At 44.6% G+C, this 12,779-nt stretch overlaps 2 protein-coding genes across 8 annotated transcripts in view; one reads left to right on the plus strand and one right to left on the minus strand.

Annotated features, from left to right (window-relative positions):
- Positions 1 to 12,779, minus strand: part of LOC134807048 (proline-rich protein HaeIII subfamily 1-like) — a 65,080-nt gene that overhangs the window by 52,071 nt on the left and 230 nt on the right. Inside the window, exons 2-5 of the mRNA XM_063780511.1 lie at positions 11,910 to 11,994; positions 11,564 to 11,771; positions 9,342 to 9,463; positions 510 to 636 (exon numbers count right to left, since the gene is read on the minus strand). Coding sequence (XP_063636581.1) covers positions 9,345 to 9,463; positions 11,564 to 11,771; positions 11,910 to 11,994 — 412 coding nt within the window. The 3' untranslated portion in view covers positions 510 to 636; positions 9,342 to 9,344. The remainder of the gene's footprint in view (positions 1 to 509; positions 637 to 9,341; positions 9,464 to 11,563; positions 11,772 to 11,909; positions 11,995 to 12,779) is intronic.
- Positions 9,441 to 12,779, plus strand: part of ADD3 (adducin 3) — a 127,885-nt gene continuing 124,546 nt past the window's right edge. For 2 of the 7 annotated variants that reach the window (XM_009459228.4, XM_054659882.2), the window contains exon 1: positions 9,441 to 9,529. The gene's annotated coding sequence lies outside the window, so the exon portion shown is untranslated. Of the gene's footprint in view, positions 9,534 to 11,296; positions 11,683 to 12,779 lie in introns of those variants that run through there. The other 5 variants (XM_001141198.7, XM_001140872.7, XM_063782089.1 and 2 more) reach the window with 3 other exon arrangements.

The raw sequence follows: 12,779 nt of genomic DNA on the forward strand, positions 1-12,779 counted from the left end.
ACTCCCAGGAAGGATTTGTTTTGAAAGCTTTACCTCTAACTATAGATCACAAGGTTTTTATTGCTATGCCATAGATTATATTTCAAGCAACTGAGGTCACTCTAACTTAAGCAAAGCAGGAATTTATTGGAAGAATAAGGCACAGAGCTCACAGAATTGAAGAGAAAGCTGAAGAATAGGGTCTTGTAAAGACAGGAGCTAAGTGGGTTTTATGAGGTCTTCGTAGCAGTATCTAATCTCATTTTCTTCCAGGACCTCCTTTAGGTGGAATTCTAATCTTAAGTCTTTGTGTTACTACCCAAGATTCAAATGCTAGGAAGAGATTATCTGTTTGATTCAGCATGGGGTCAGCCCCTATCTCAGAAGAGGGTGGGGTGCCAAGCTGCAGCAATGAGGTAAAAAAAGGCTCCAAAGGAATATTGGGGCACTCTTACTGGAAAAGGCAAGGAATGCTGTGCAAACAAAAACATACATTTACTATAATCAACAAGTAAAGGAATTTCACAGACCTGTAAATAGGGATACTTTGGAGATATGGTCAGAGAAGGCTGTTGCTGCCCTTGAAATCCCTGCACTTAGGTAGCCATTTTTCTTCACATGATGAATCCTTCTGAAGGACCCCTTCACAATGACAGTCTATAAGTCAAATGAGACAGAAGGGACTCTAGGATTCTTTCGCTGCTTTTCTCTCAAAAGCTTTTAAATCACGCCGTATGATTTGACTATATTTGGGAACGCCATTGAATTCTTAAAGCCATGCTTTGTGGTCTTTTACACAGATGCCACTGAAATGTAGTTTCTAAGGCAAATACTTGAAAGAACACTGATACATCTAAACTTGTAGTCCACTGCACACCTACAGTGCTGGCTAAATATGCAGCTTCCAGAGTGCAACACCAGACCTACTACAGAAGAGTTTTGATGGGGAAGGGTTAAGATGGGGGCTGATGCTAACTTTTAATAACGATCTAAATCCGGGTGGTTTTCATGTACGCTTAAATTTGAGAACTACTGAACCAGTCTCAACAAATCCTAATATTTATTGGGTATATACTCTGTGACAATCAATGTTCTAGACTCTAGACTGTACTAGGGATACAACAATGAACAAGATAAAGTTCTTGCTCTTTTGAAGATTCCTATGGGGAGGAAATTAATGATAAATAAGTACAACAAAATTAATTAACAAAATAATTATAAAGTGGAGTTTGTACTCTGAAGAGAAGAAAGAGGGTAATCTCAAACTTAGCAGAAGGGCTCGCTTTTATCTGTTATACTACTTCTTCTCAAGTCTTCTCTGTCTCAGGTAATGGTACTACCATCCATCAAGACACTAAGGTCAAAGGCTTTGGAGATCACTCTGGATTGAGTCCTCTCTTTCTCTCCTTTTCTGCACTCAATTCATGTACTCCATCAGCAAGTCTCCAAAATATACCCAAGATCTTTCACTTCTCTTCTCCACAGCTACCCCTACAACAAGACCCCATTTCCTCTTGTCAGGATGACTTTAATGGCTTCCTAACTAGCTTCCCAGTCTCTAGTCACATCTCTCTAGTGTTCATCCTGCACATAGCAGCCAGGAAATTCCAAAAATGCAAATGAGACTGTAGCCTTCCTTTGCTTAAAACCTTCTGAAAGGCCGGGCGCGGTGGCTCACGCCTGTAATCCTAGCACTTTGGGAGGCCGAGACGGGCGGATCACGAGGTCAGGAGATCGAGACCATCTTGGCTAACACGGTGAAACCCCGTTTCTACTAAAAATACAAAAAATTAGCCGGGCGTGTTGGCGGGCGCCTGTAGTCCCAGCTACTTGGGAGGCTGAGGCAGGAGAATGGCATGAACCTGGGAGGCGGAGCTTGCCGTGAGCCGAGATCGCGCCACTGCACTCCAACCTGGGAGACACAGCGAGACTCCGTCTCAAAAAAAAAAAAAAACCTTCTGAAAGTCAAACTCCTCACCATGATCTGCCAGACCCACATGATCCGGCCCCCACCTAGCTCTCCTGTCTTGGGCCTCTCTCCTTCAGTCGCAGTGTTCGACCACCATGCCTTTCCCTCAATCTCTCAATCATACCAAACTTGTTCCTGCCTCATGACCTTTGAACTTACTTGTCTCTCCACCTGCCGACTACAGATCATTCAGGTCTCAGCTCAAATGTCACCTCCTCAAAGACACCTTCTTCATCCATCCTAACTAAAGCAGTACCCCTCCCCCACCCTAGTCATTGTCAATGGCCTATTTTACTTTCTTCTTAGCCTTTAGCATCTGAAATTACCTTAATTATTGATTTGTTTACATGTTAACATCTGTTGTTTTCCCAGTACAATAAAAGCTTCATGAGTACAGGGATTTTTGTTCATTTTGTTCACTGCTTTGTCTCTACCACCCAGAACAGTGCCTGGCACATAGCAGGAGTTCAACGAATACTGTTGCCTTAATGAGTGAAAATAACTGAGTGAATTAATGGACAGTGACTGGAAGTGCGGCAACTTAAACAAGCTCTCAGTAAATGAAGGCTGGGTGTTTCAGGGTTTGGGGACTACGTACATTCTAAATTTGCCCTACACAAACTCTCTACTCCAGGCAAACAGATTTGTTTGCTACTCTACCAACACACTTTATATTTTGCTGTCCATGTTCAATGAGGAGACCTAGGTTGTGCATTCATAATGAGCTTGACCCTGAGCAAAGCACTGTGGGACCTGTCTCAGAAAGCTCACATGCATACACTTCCTCCTGCCACCGCCATCACCTAAGGCCATTCTCCTCCTTTTTCCCCCATTAAAGTTCTGCTCTTCCTACTCACAGACATCCTCCCTGTTTTCTCCAGCAGGAATTGACCTCTATCTTCCCTGACTCCTTTTGGACTCTCTTATTCCCTGACTCTGGTATATTATACTTACAAAATATGTGCCTGGGCAAATTATTTAACCTCTCTGAGTCTCAGTTTCCTCATTTGAAAAACAGGATCAATGATACTAATTTAGCAGGACTGATATCATGATTAAATGTAATATAAACTTCAAGCATAGTGCTTGGCACATAATCACTCTTTAAACTGTAGCTATAACAAACATTATTTTCCTCATTATTAATAAAACTATCATTATATCTTAATAATTATTAAAATAAAAATATTGATAAGGCAGTTATTTATTGAACATTCAGCATTTCCTAGGAGCTTTACATTTATTATGTCATATGAAATAATTCTGCAATCTAGTTGTTTCATACATTTGTGTTTCATTTCCCAGCTAGATGTTGAGGCCATAAGCTATGTCTTAAGGTTGTTTTTTTTTTTTTTTTTTTTTGAGACAGAGTCTCACTGTGACACCCAGGCTGGAATACAATGGTGCGATCTCGGCTCACTGCAACCTCTGCCTCCTGGGTTCAAGAGATTTTCCTGCCTCAGCCTCCTGAGTAGCTGGGATTACAGGCATGCACCATCATGCGCAGCTAATTTTTGTATTTTTAGTAGAGACTGGGTTTCATCATGTTGGCCAGGCTGGTCTTGAACTCCTGACCTCAGGTGATCCGCCCACCTTGGCCTCCCAAAGTGTTGGGATTATGGGCGTGAGCCACTGCACCTGGCGTCTTAAGGTTTTTTTAAATAATCCTTCCACTACCAGACTAGTGTGCTGTTAATAACACATGCTCAAGAACTATCTGCTGTAAATAATAAGATGATTTATAGCTCTGAGAGTTAATGATTTGTATTATGTCAGAATATAAGCTGGTCTGAAAAATCAGATCAATTCAGTCTGCAATTTTTGTGTGAAAACTTGGGTTTGGATCTGTCAGCTGCTTAAATAGTGTGCTGATGCAACCTGTCCCTTCCATTCATTCGACGAGTACTTTTGAGCACCTACTATGTGCCATGCTGTGTTATGAGCAACTGGTAAAGACTTCTAAAATAGGGAAATTATTACATTCATTTGTCAATATTTCTGTTATGTTTATAAACTCCACTTTTGCAGTTCCATACTCTTCCCAAGAAACTGGCTCATATTTTAGAATCTAAGCACTTAGAGAATGTACAGAACACACAGCATGATGAACTGTTAGGCTCTGGAGTCAGAAAGCCTGGATTTGATCCCTAGCAGTGTTAATTCTATGCTTTGATATCCTGGGCAAGTTACTTATTCTCTCCAAGGCTCAGTTCCTTAATCTGTACAATGAAGATAATAATACAGTAGTATCTACCTTTAAGGGTTATTGTAGGTATGAGATGAAATAACACATATAAGACATTCAGTACTGGTATGTTTTAAGAGCTCAAAATTTTAGCCACCATTAAATTACTAGTTCACATTACTCTACCAAACATACTAAGAACACTAGACAAGAATAATGCACCTGGAAACTCATTTTTGAGCAAAGAGTGAGAGAATAAACAAATATTTAAATTCCATATGGTGTCAGGCATTAGAAGCTCTCCATATGTTATGTCATTTAATCCTCACAACAATCTCAAACAGGTATTATCTTACAGATTAAGATACTAGGGGCTGGGCATGTTGGCTCACACCTGTAGTCCCAGCACTTTGGGAAGCCGAGGTGGGTGGGTCACTTGAGCCCAGTAGTTCAAGACCAGCCTGGGCAACATGGCAAAACCCCGTCTCTACTAAAAACACAAAAATTAGTCAGGCATAGTGGTGCACACCTGTAGTCCCAGCTACCAGGAAGGCTGAGGTGGGAGGATCACTTGAGCCCGGAAGATTGAAGCTGTGGTGAGCTGAAATCACACCACTGCACTCCAGCCTGAGAGACAGAGTAAGACCCTGTCTCAAAAAAAAAAAAAAAAAAAAAAATACTAGGACTCAGAGAGGTTAAATATTTTGCACACATTTATGCAGCAGAAAAGGTGTAGCCAGTTTTGTCCTTATCTGAATCTCTTTCACATAATGAAACGGGGCCATCCGCATTTCACTCATGTCTGAGATTCTGTGTACACAGTGCATTGTTTCTATAGGATAGCTGTGATCAAACTGGTGATACATGAGAATCACTTGGGGTGCTTAAAAAGTCCTCAATCGTCTTCTTTATTCAGAGATTTTTTTTTTTTTTTAAAGTCTCAATCCAGGGCCCCATCCTAAAAGATTTAATTCAGTAAATTTGGAGTAGAGCCTATGAATTAGTATTTTAGGAAACACTCCAAATGGTTCTGTTGGAGGTAGTTCCTGATTACTTTCTAGAAATACTGTCATAAGAAGTAAAACACCTGGTTTTAAGATCATGTAATATACTAGAGATTCGTAGCTGAAGTGTGAAGGCATATGACTATGTGATGAAAAGATGTATATGCAACTAACGTATTTTAGGTTTCACATAGCAATTGCATTTTTTGCATTCATTTTAAAGTTTTTCTACATAGAAACTAGTGATTCTTGGCTGGGTGTGGTGGCTCACCCCTGTAATCCCAGCACTTTGGGAGGCTGAGGTGGGCAGATCGCTCGAGGCCAGGAGTTCAAGACCACCTGGCCAACATGGTGAAACCTCGTTTCTACTAAAACTACAAAAATTAGCCAGGTGTGGTGGCAGGCACCTGTAATCCCAGCTACTCAGGAGGCTGAGGCAGGAGAAACGCTTGAACCCAGGAGGCGGAGGTCACAGTAAGACTCCGTTTCAAACACAAACAAACAAAAAGAAACTAGTGAGTCTTTTTTTTTTGAGACGGAGTCTCGCTCTGTCACCCAGGCTGGAGTGCAGTGGCACAATCTTGGCTCACTGCAAGCTCTGCCTCCCGGGTTCACGCCATTCTCCTGCCTCAGCCTCCTGAGTAGCTGGGAACACAGGCTCCCGCCCCCCACACCGGGCTAATTTTTTGTATTTTTAGTAGAGACGGGGTTTCATGGTGTTAGCCAGGATGGTCTCGATCTCCTGACCTTGTGATCTGCCTACCTCGGCCTCCCAAAGTGCTGGGATTACAGGCGTGAGCCACCGCGCCTGGCTGGAAACTAGTGACCCTTAAGTTGAGTTTCTATGAGTCTTTATGTTCTACATATGAGTGGGCCTCCCACTAGGAGTTTCTTATTTGTAGCAGTTGTTTGCATATTTATTTAGTCATGATGATTTTAAGTTACCAAATAGAAAATGAATAAATGAGAACAAACACTTAAAAAAAAAAGAGGACCCTAAGGGTGATATTTCATTAAAGTTTCAGAAATATATCAGGCTTGATTACTTAAACAGTTGTATAAAGATCTTTCAGATATTTAGCTGAGGTTAATTCCTTTAAAATAAACCATATAGGTCACATAGTACTAATAAAATATGTTGACGAATCCTTGAGTATTGCCCTGATTATATCTCCTTGGGGAATGGAGAACTCATTAGCATGAATTCCGTGTGAGTCCTCCCTGCCTTGTTCCCCAAGTACTTTCCAGACTGGCTTGGCATAAAAGGGTGATCAAAATGTATGCAGCATGGCCAAGTTTCAAATGAATGGCTCATCTAACTCCACTGATTAAATACATAACATTATGTAGTTTGAAAAGGCTGTTGTGCTTCATTAAGTTTACTTTTCTGTCTGAGAGCTTTAAAAAGGTAAATTTTGGGGGGGTGGGATAGGGAGAGGATTCTATAAATTCTTGGCTCTTCATATTCAAATGGCATATGCATATTTCCCAACCCAAGGGAAAATCCTCAAAGCTGAGAAGTTGTTAAATTGGGAACAGTAAGGGTGTGTGTGTGTGTGTGTGTGTGTGTGTGTGTGTCTGTGCATGGAGAAAGAGGAAGAGAGAAAGATAAACCTGTTTGCTTTCTGAAACAACAAGTAGTAAAACAGGTTGTTTAGGGTAAAGTCCCTTGAACTAGATAATTGATTTTAAATACATTTGCCTATAATAATACCTTATATTTACATAGTGCTTTGAAAAGTTCAAAGCATTTTTACATTTATTATCTTATTTGAACTTCACTACAACCCTATGAAATAGGTACAGCACGTATTATAATCCACCACCACCACCACTTAAAAGACAGCTATACTGAGGCACAAGCATGTCGAGAAACTTGTTTAAGGTCATATAACCAGTTGGTGTTACATCTAGAACTGGAACACCAGAACTCTGAAACTGAAGCCTGTGTTTTCTTGGCAGAAAGTGCCTCTGCTACTGCTTGATCTACCCAGAGTTCCTGTTGAGATTTGTGGCTACAATTTAATTGGAATACAAATCAGGCACGTCTAAAGAGCTCTACAGAAAAGAGATTGTTTCTTTTAGATCATGACTGTGTTAGGAAAGGGAGGTAGAGAATGGAGTCAGTTGTTTTGGACAATGCAAATTAAAAACAAACAAAAACACTTTGTAGTCAGTTTCTGGATATGTTGGGAGCAATTCATTCATTAAATCGTGTATTCATTTTTTAAAGTATCCATTAAGTGCCTTTATATAAGAGACTGTGCTGAGCACTTTGGGAAGAGGTAAAGAAATGCATTCAATTTGCGGGGAGGGGATGTGGGGGAATGCTTTGAATTATACAAATAATCACCATTTTATTCATTGTTCAATACTACCTGGTAGATGAAATAAAAAGCCCTCCTTGCAGAGAAGCAAGGAAAACAAAAACAGATGAAGGAAACTGGGCAACTAATTTCTTTTAATTCTCTCCCTGTAGGAGGCATTAAAAAAAAAAATTGAGGCTGGGTGCGGTGGCTCACGCCTGTAATCCCAGCACTTTGGGAGGCCAAGACAGGCGGATCACAAGGTCAGGAGATCGAGACCATCCTGGCTAACACTGTGAAACCCTGTCTCTACTAAAAATACATAAAATTAGCTGGGTGTGGTGGCATGCGCCTGTAGTCCCAGGCTGAGGCAGGAGAATCGCTTGAACCTGGCAGGCAGAGATTGCAGTGAGTCGACTAATTTTTGTATTTTTAGTAGAGACAGGGTTTCACCATGTTGGCCAGGATGTTCTTGATCTCTTGACCTCATGACCTGCCCACCCCAGCCTCCCAAAGTGCTGGGATTACAGGCGTGAGCCACCATGCCCGGCCAGACCCTGGGAAATTTCAATCCAACTTCCTCACTTTACAAAATAGGGAACTAAGAACCAAATAAGGTTATTTACTTGTTCAAGATCACACAGGTACATCATTAACAAAAGCTGTGCAAAGAAAATTAAAGGCAGAATATTTCCTGTATTTTTTTCTATTCATATTTTGAGATCACACCTCTTCATTTACTTATAGAGAAAAAAACATAACTGGTAAGTGCTTAAATCAAGTAATATAAAGATAAAATGTAAGGTTATAATGCAGATTCTCAGGTGGACACGACACATTTTAATAGTGTAAATAGCAGATTCATATGCACTTAGAGTCAGTCAATCCACTTGTGTTTCTTAATTTTGCTGACCTTTGAATTGCCACTGAAATAGCATAATACTGTGCTATTATCCAAAAATTATTTTAGATATATTTTGTTTTTTCTATATATAATACTGTAATTTTTTTTTTTTTTTTTGAGACAGAGTCTTGCTCTGTCACCCAGGCTGGAGTGCAGTGGCGCGATCTTGGCTCACTGCAAGCTCCGCCTCCCGGGTTCAAGCAATTCTCTGCCTCAGCCTCCTAAGTAGCTGGGATTACAGGCGCCTGCCACCACGCCCGGCTAATTTTTGTATTTTTAGTAGAGACGGGATTTCACCATCTTGGCCAGGCTGGTCTTGAACTCCTGACCTCGTGATCTACCTGCCTCAGCCTCCCAAAGTGCTGGGATTACAGGCGTGAGCCACCACGCCCGGCAATATTGTGATTTTTTATATCACATGAGCACACATTGAAACCTGTCAACAATATATTTTCTAATACTGGTATTCACTGAAGTTCCAAGTATGCTTATAGGTAGGACTTGAATCCATTGCTTCTAGTCACATAAACGAGTTTTAATTCATTTTTCTTTTTATTCTTATATTAAATACTAAATAGCTTTCCTTTATATAGTTATTATTTTAGTACGATGTTAAATATTAGCACAAATATTAAATTAAATTAAATATTAGCACAAATTACTAATCAGTTTCAAGGCATACAACTTTATTTTGCCATTACCCCAATGTTTGAAATTAGCAGGGCTCTTTAAAACTGGTGCTTCTAGCATTTCATTGACTTACACTAAAATCATTGCCTCCATTCCTCAACCACCCAGTTAATTTTAACCTTGACCTCCCACAGCTGTACTCATTTACTCAGTCCACAAAACTCCCTGATTCCACCCTCTCTGCCTCTTATGAAGCAATACTAGAGAGGAAAAACAAAATCCATTCCTTTAAGAAAGATTCCGCCTCCTCTCATAAGCAAGCGCCTAATGGTAATTGTAGAGTTATACTAAGTCAAACACTTACTACTCAGCATTGAGAGAAGCTGCTGCTGCTAATGCTGCTGCTGCTGCTGCCGCCGCCGCTGCTGCTGCTGCTGTTGGTCTGAGGCTGCAGTAGGTTTCTGTGCAGCATTGCAGAATCCACACCTAGAGAACAGAAGACACAGACACGTACGTCTACTACCCTTGTTAGAAGGAAGCTTTGGATCTTCGGTGGGTAAGGAGATCTATCTAGCTATTTTGTCCAGAAACTGTGAGAAAAGGAATGATCATGGAAAAGACTGTTCATCAGACATGCTTACAATGGATTATGTTAATTTGTCTTCCTTTGGTGGTGGTGGGGGTGTCCAGATTTGCGACTAGCAAAATATAGTGAGGACTATATTCTGATAGGTGCCCTTAGGATACTTTTTTTGCTATTCATAAAAAGGCTAACCTTGATGCATGCAAAGCTTTTCATTTTTTTTGCTTTTTAAATGCAAGAAAATATCCAGCCACTCCCAATATCTCTCTCAAATACTGCAGATATTTTTAAATGCCAAATAAAATGTCAGGCTGAACATTTTCTAAACAATTTTCTTCCCCAAACTAGGCAGCCTTCCCCACGATTCGTTAAGAGTATTTAAAAATAATAAGGCATGGTTGGATTTTTTGAGCAAATGGGAGATGGTGGTAGACTAAAATTTCTACAGCCTTAGTCCAGTGGAGAGAGAAAACGATAAATGCATCACAGTTTGTGCCAAGACAAGATTCATTTTCCACACTTCATATGTGGGAAGAGGAAACTACATTTTAATTAGCACATTTTTAGGGAGGAGGGGGGGATGAAGATGAGGCGGATGGCGTGAGGTATTTGAGGGGGACGAGTCTGCAGATGAGGAAAGGAAATGAAGTGGATTGTCGCCAGTGCCTTGGAAACGAAGGGGGATAAGGGTGGGGAACGAAGTTTGTTGTGTGTGTTAGGGTGGGGTTGGCCCAAGGGACCATGAATCATTAGAATGGCGCTCGGAGGGGTGTGCTTGCAAGTGTACTGGTGCAGGAGGGACGTGGAAGTCGTGGGTGGCAGAGAAAAGTGTGCACCGCTGGGAGGTCTATTTCGAGAATAGGTTGGGATGAGAAACATGTCTGGGCGAGGGGGGTGGGAGGCCCGGTGTCACCTGTGGATGGATCCACAGCCCTGCAATTGCGTGTTGCAAAGTTTGCCCGGCCCCGCATTCATTTTGAAGGTTCTTGGCGATGCCTTGACTTTTCGCCTCAAAGAAGTGAGCTCTCATAAGGTTCAGAGGCCGGGAGCCAAAGCGGGAGTGAAGACTCTCGAGGGGTCCAAATGAAGCAGAAGCGAGAGCCCCTGTCCTCCCCCTATGTGGAGGTGAAGCAGGGGTTGTGGGGACTAGGCGCCCGCGAAGGCAGCTGTGCTGAGAGCAAAGTCCAGGCCCCACGGGGGGCGTGCGGAGGTTGAACCTTTGCGGTGGCCTCCTACAGCCCCAGCAGCCAGCGTGGGCGGCCGAGGCTGACTCAAAGCGGCGGCTCAGCCTCGGGAGTAGGAGTAGGGGGCTCGCTCATTTAGGGCGGGAGACATTTCCGAGGCGCCCCTCCTCCCCTTCGCGGTCGGGTTTCTATCGGGGTCGTTTCCCCCTCTGGCCCTCCGGGGACGCCGCGGATTCGAGCTGCACAGTCAGAAGAGGACGTTGAAAAGGCGCCAGGCAGCCGCCCCGAACCAGGCCCTCCCGGCTGCCGGGCCTGCAGGCCCCCACCGCTGCGGCTTCACGGACTTAGCGCTTGAGGGCGCGGAGGGGGCTGCGGGGGCGGGACCAGGACTCCCGAGGGGCGCTCGGGGCGGGGCCAGAGAGAGCTCGGGGCTGCCAGAGGCGAGGTCTTGAGGAGGCGGGGCCGGGAGGCTTCGGAGCCCAGGAGGCGGGGCCAGAGGCGTAGGGGGCTGCGAGGGGCGGACCTTGGGGGCGTGACCGGGGGGGGGCGCTTGGGGACCTAGGGGCGGGGCGTTAGGGGGCGGGACCAAGGGACGCTCGAGGGGCGCTCGGCTAGTCCCGCCAGAGCGCGAGCCGCCAGCCCGTAACGGTCGCCAGTGTGAGGGGCGGGAGGGAAAGAAGAGGGGTTTAAATTAGATTTTTTAAAACACAGAGCAAGCGCCAGAGGCGTCGGCATCCCAGGTGTCGCCGCTTCCTGCTGCACAGGGCTCGGCGTACAGGTCCCTCCCTCCTCAAGCCCCCTCCCCTTCTCCCGCCCTACCCTCTGGGGCTCTGCGGCGCTTAAGAGGCGGCCGCAGCGGCGGATCTGGCGGCTGCTGCAGCCCGGGCGGCTGCGGAGAAGGAGGGAGGGGAGACACAAAGCCGGCTACGCGCTGCGAGGTAATCTTGCGGGGAGAGGACGCGCCGTCGTCCCGCCTCTCCTCCGGGCCGGGACGCGGGCACCCGCGCGGGGGCTGGCACTGGGGACGCTACCGGGGGTCGCGCGGGGGTAGGGAGCGGCGGCTGGCGGGGCCGAGGGGACTTCTCATTGGCTGTCCCTCCGGCCTCAGGTGAACCCTTTTCCGGCGCGGGAGTGGGGACCACGGCCAGGCCAGAGGGGAGCGTACCTGCGGGGGAGGGTCCGGGGGTGGCGGTGCACGGCCTGCGGCGCCGCGGGGTGGGCCCGACGCTTCGCGCGTCTGCTGGTTTTCCCTAGGAAGGCGGGGGTACTAAAATCAGTTACTGGCTGAAGCTTAGGTGACCCCGGGGACCTTAAGTCCTGAAGATGCGCTCCAGGGGAGTGAGAGGTTCCTGCGCTTAGAAAAGGTGGAGGAAAGAGAGCGAATGTTGGTTTTGGTTGTTTTTCTCCTCATTTAAAAAAAATTTTTTTTGTTACAAGTTGAAAGTGTTCAGTCACCTTTCTCCTATAATCCGCTTCCCCACCCCCCAACACAGACACACACAAACACACCGCCCCTACAAACGTATACATGTTAGGTTGAGCTTCCTGCTAGGGGTGACAAGCGAAGTTGGCAGCAGGTCTGGTGTGCTGGTGTTTGGGGCACGTCCAGCCTCTTTGGAGGTATGCTATTAGAGCTTAGGCAAGACCACAGACAGGTAGCATAATCTGGGCCTCTTTTAAAATGGCAAGAACGGCCTCAGGTGAACTTTTTTGTTGCAGAGATTTAATTGCAAGTAGGTGCCCGTTGAAAATGGGAGCGCAAGGAAAACCACTAATTTCCTTGGCACATGTGCTGTTGCAATTAACCTGGTAGAGTGTTAAGGAATTTAACTTAGCCAAGAGGCTTTGAGGGAGGATTATATGCAAGTTTGGGGAAGGAATTGATAAGATTCTGGGGTATGGGACTGGCTACATACACGTGCGTGCAAGTTTACGTTAAATTATGTAGCATTTTAGATTTAGCAGTATTAAATGGTTGCTTTTCTTGGAATGGCTTCTGACTACATAGTGCAGGGTACGTTCCTAATTTTGGCTT

This window comes from Pan troglodytes, chromosome 8, assembly GCF_028858775.2.
Source record: "Pan troglodytes isolate AG18354 chromosome 8, NHGRI_mPanTro3-v2.0_pri, whole genome shotgun sequence".
Taxonomy (NCBI): Eukaryota; Metazoa; Chordata; class Mammalia; order Primates; family Hominidae; genus Pan; species Pan troglodytes.